The 454-nt window shown below is 29.3% G+C and overlaps 1 protein-coding gene across 1 annotated transcript in view; it reads left to right on the top strand.

Annotated features, from left to right (window-relative positions):
- LOC119594865 (ionotropic receptor 93a-like) overlaps nt 1-454 on the top strand; it is a 36,843-nt gene that overhangs the window by 33,215 nt on the left and 3,174 nt on the right. Inside the window, 1 exon segment of the mRNA XM_037943945.1 lies at nt 341-363. Coding sequence (XP_037799873.1) covers nt 341-363 — 23 coding nt within the window.

Raw genomic sequence — 454 nt, 5'->3', positions numbered from 1 at the left:
ATTAATGTATAATACCAAAAGACACATATAAGCTTACCGCAAGATGTCATCAATTCAACATTTCATCATGATTAATGTTCCCCACCCTTTAAAAAGCACTTTAGATTAAAACATGAAAGAAAAAGAAAAAGAAAATAAATTGCTCTATATTTAACTATTTTTCACATAATGAGTAGGTAATAAACTCTCCGAAATGTGTCGGATCCGAAAGAAACATGTAAACAAAAACGAAATTATATGTTCATGGTTAAATATACTCTACGTCAAGGGATAAAAGTTGTTTCGATGCGAAAATGCATGTCTGAATTATGATATAAGTTGACTGGGGTTTTGTTTATAGGTTTGAACGATCGTGTTCTGTTAGTTTTGTGACTCTGTGTGTGTTTCTGTTTTATTTAGTATTTCGTTTTATTATTTTTTCAGTTTTGGTGTAATAATTTTCCTTTTATGAATG

Source organism: Penaeus monodon, chromosome 34 (genome assembly GCF_015228065.2).
Source record: "Penaeus monodon isolate SGIC_2016 chromosome 34, NSTDA_Pmon_1, whole genome shotgun sequence".
NCBI lineage: Eukaryota > Metazoa > Arthropoda > Malacostraca > Decapoda > Penaeidae > Penaeus > Penaeus monodon.
The sequence above is the reverse complement of the archived record's forward strand: the minus strand, read 5'-3'. Positions and strand labels throughout refer to the sequence as shown.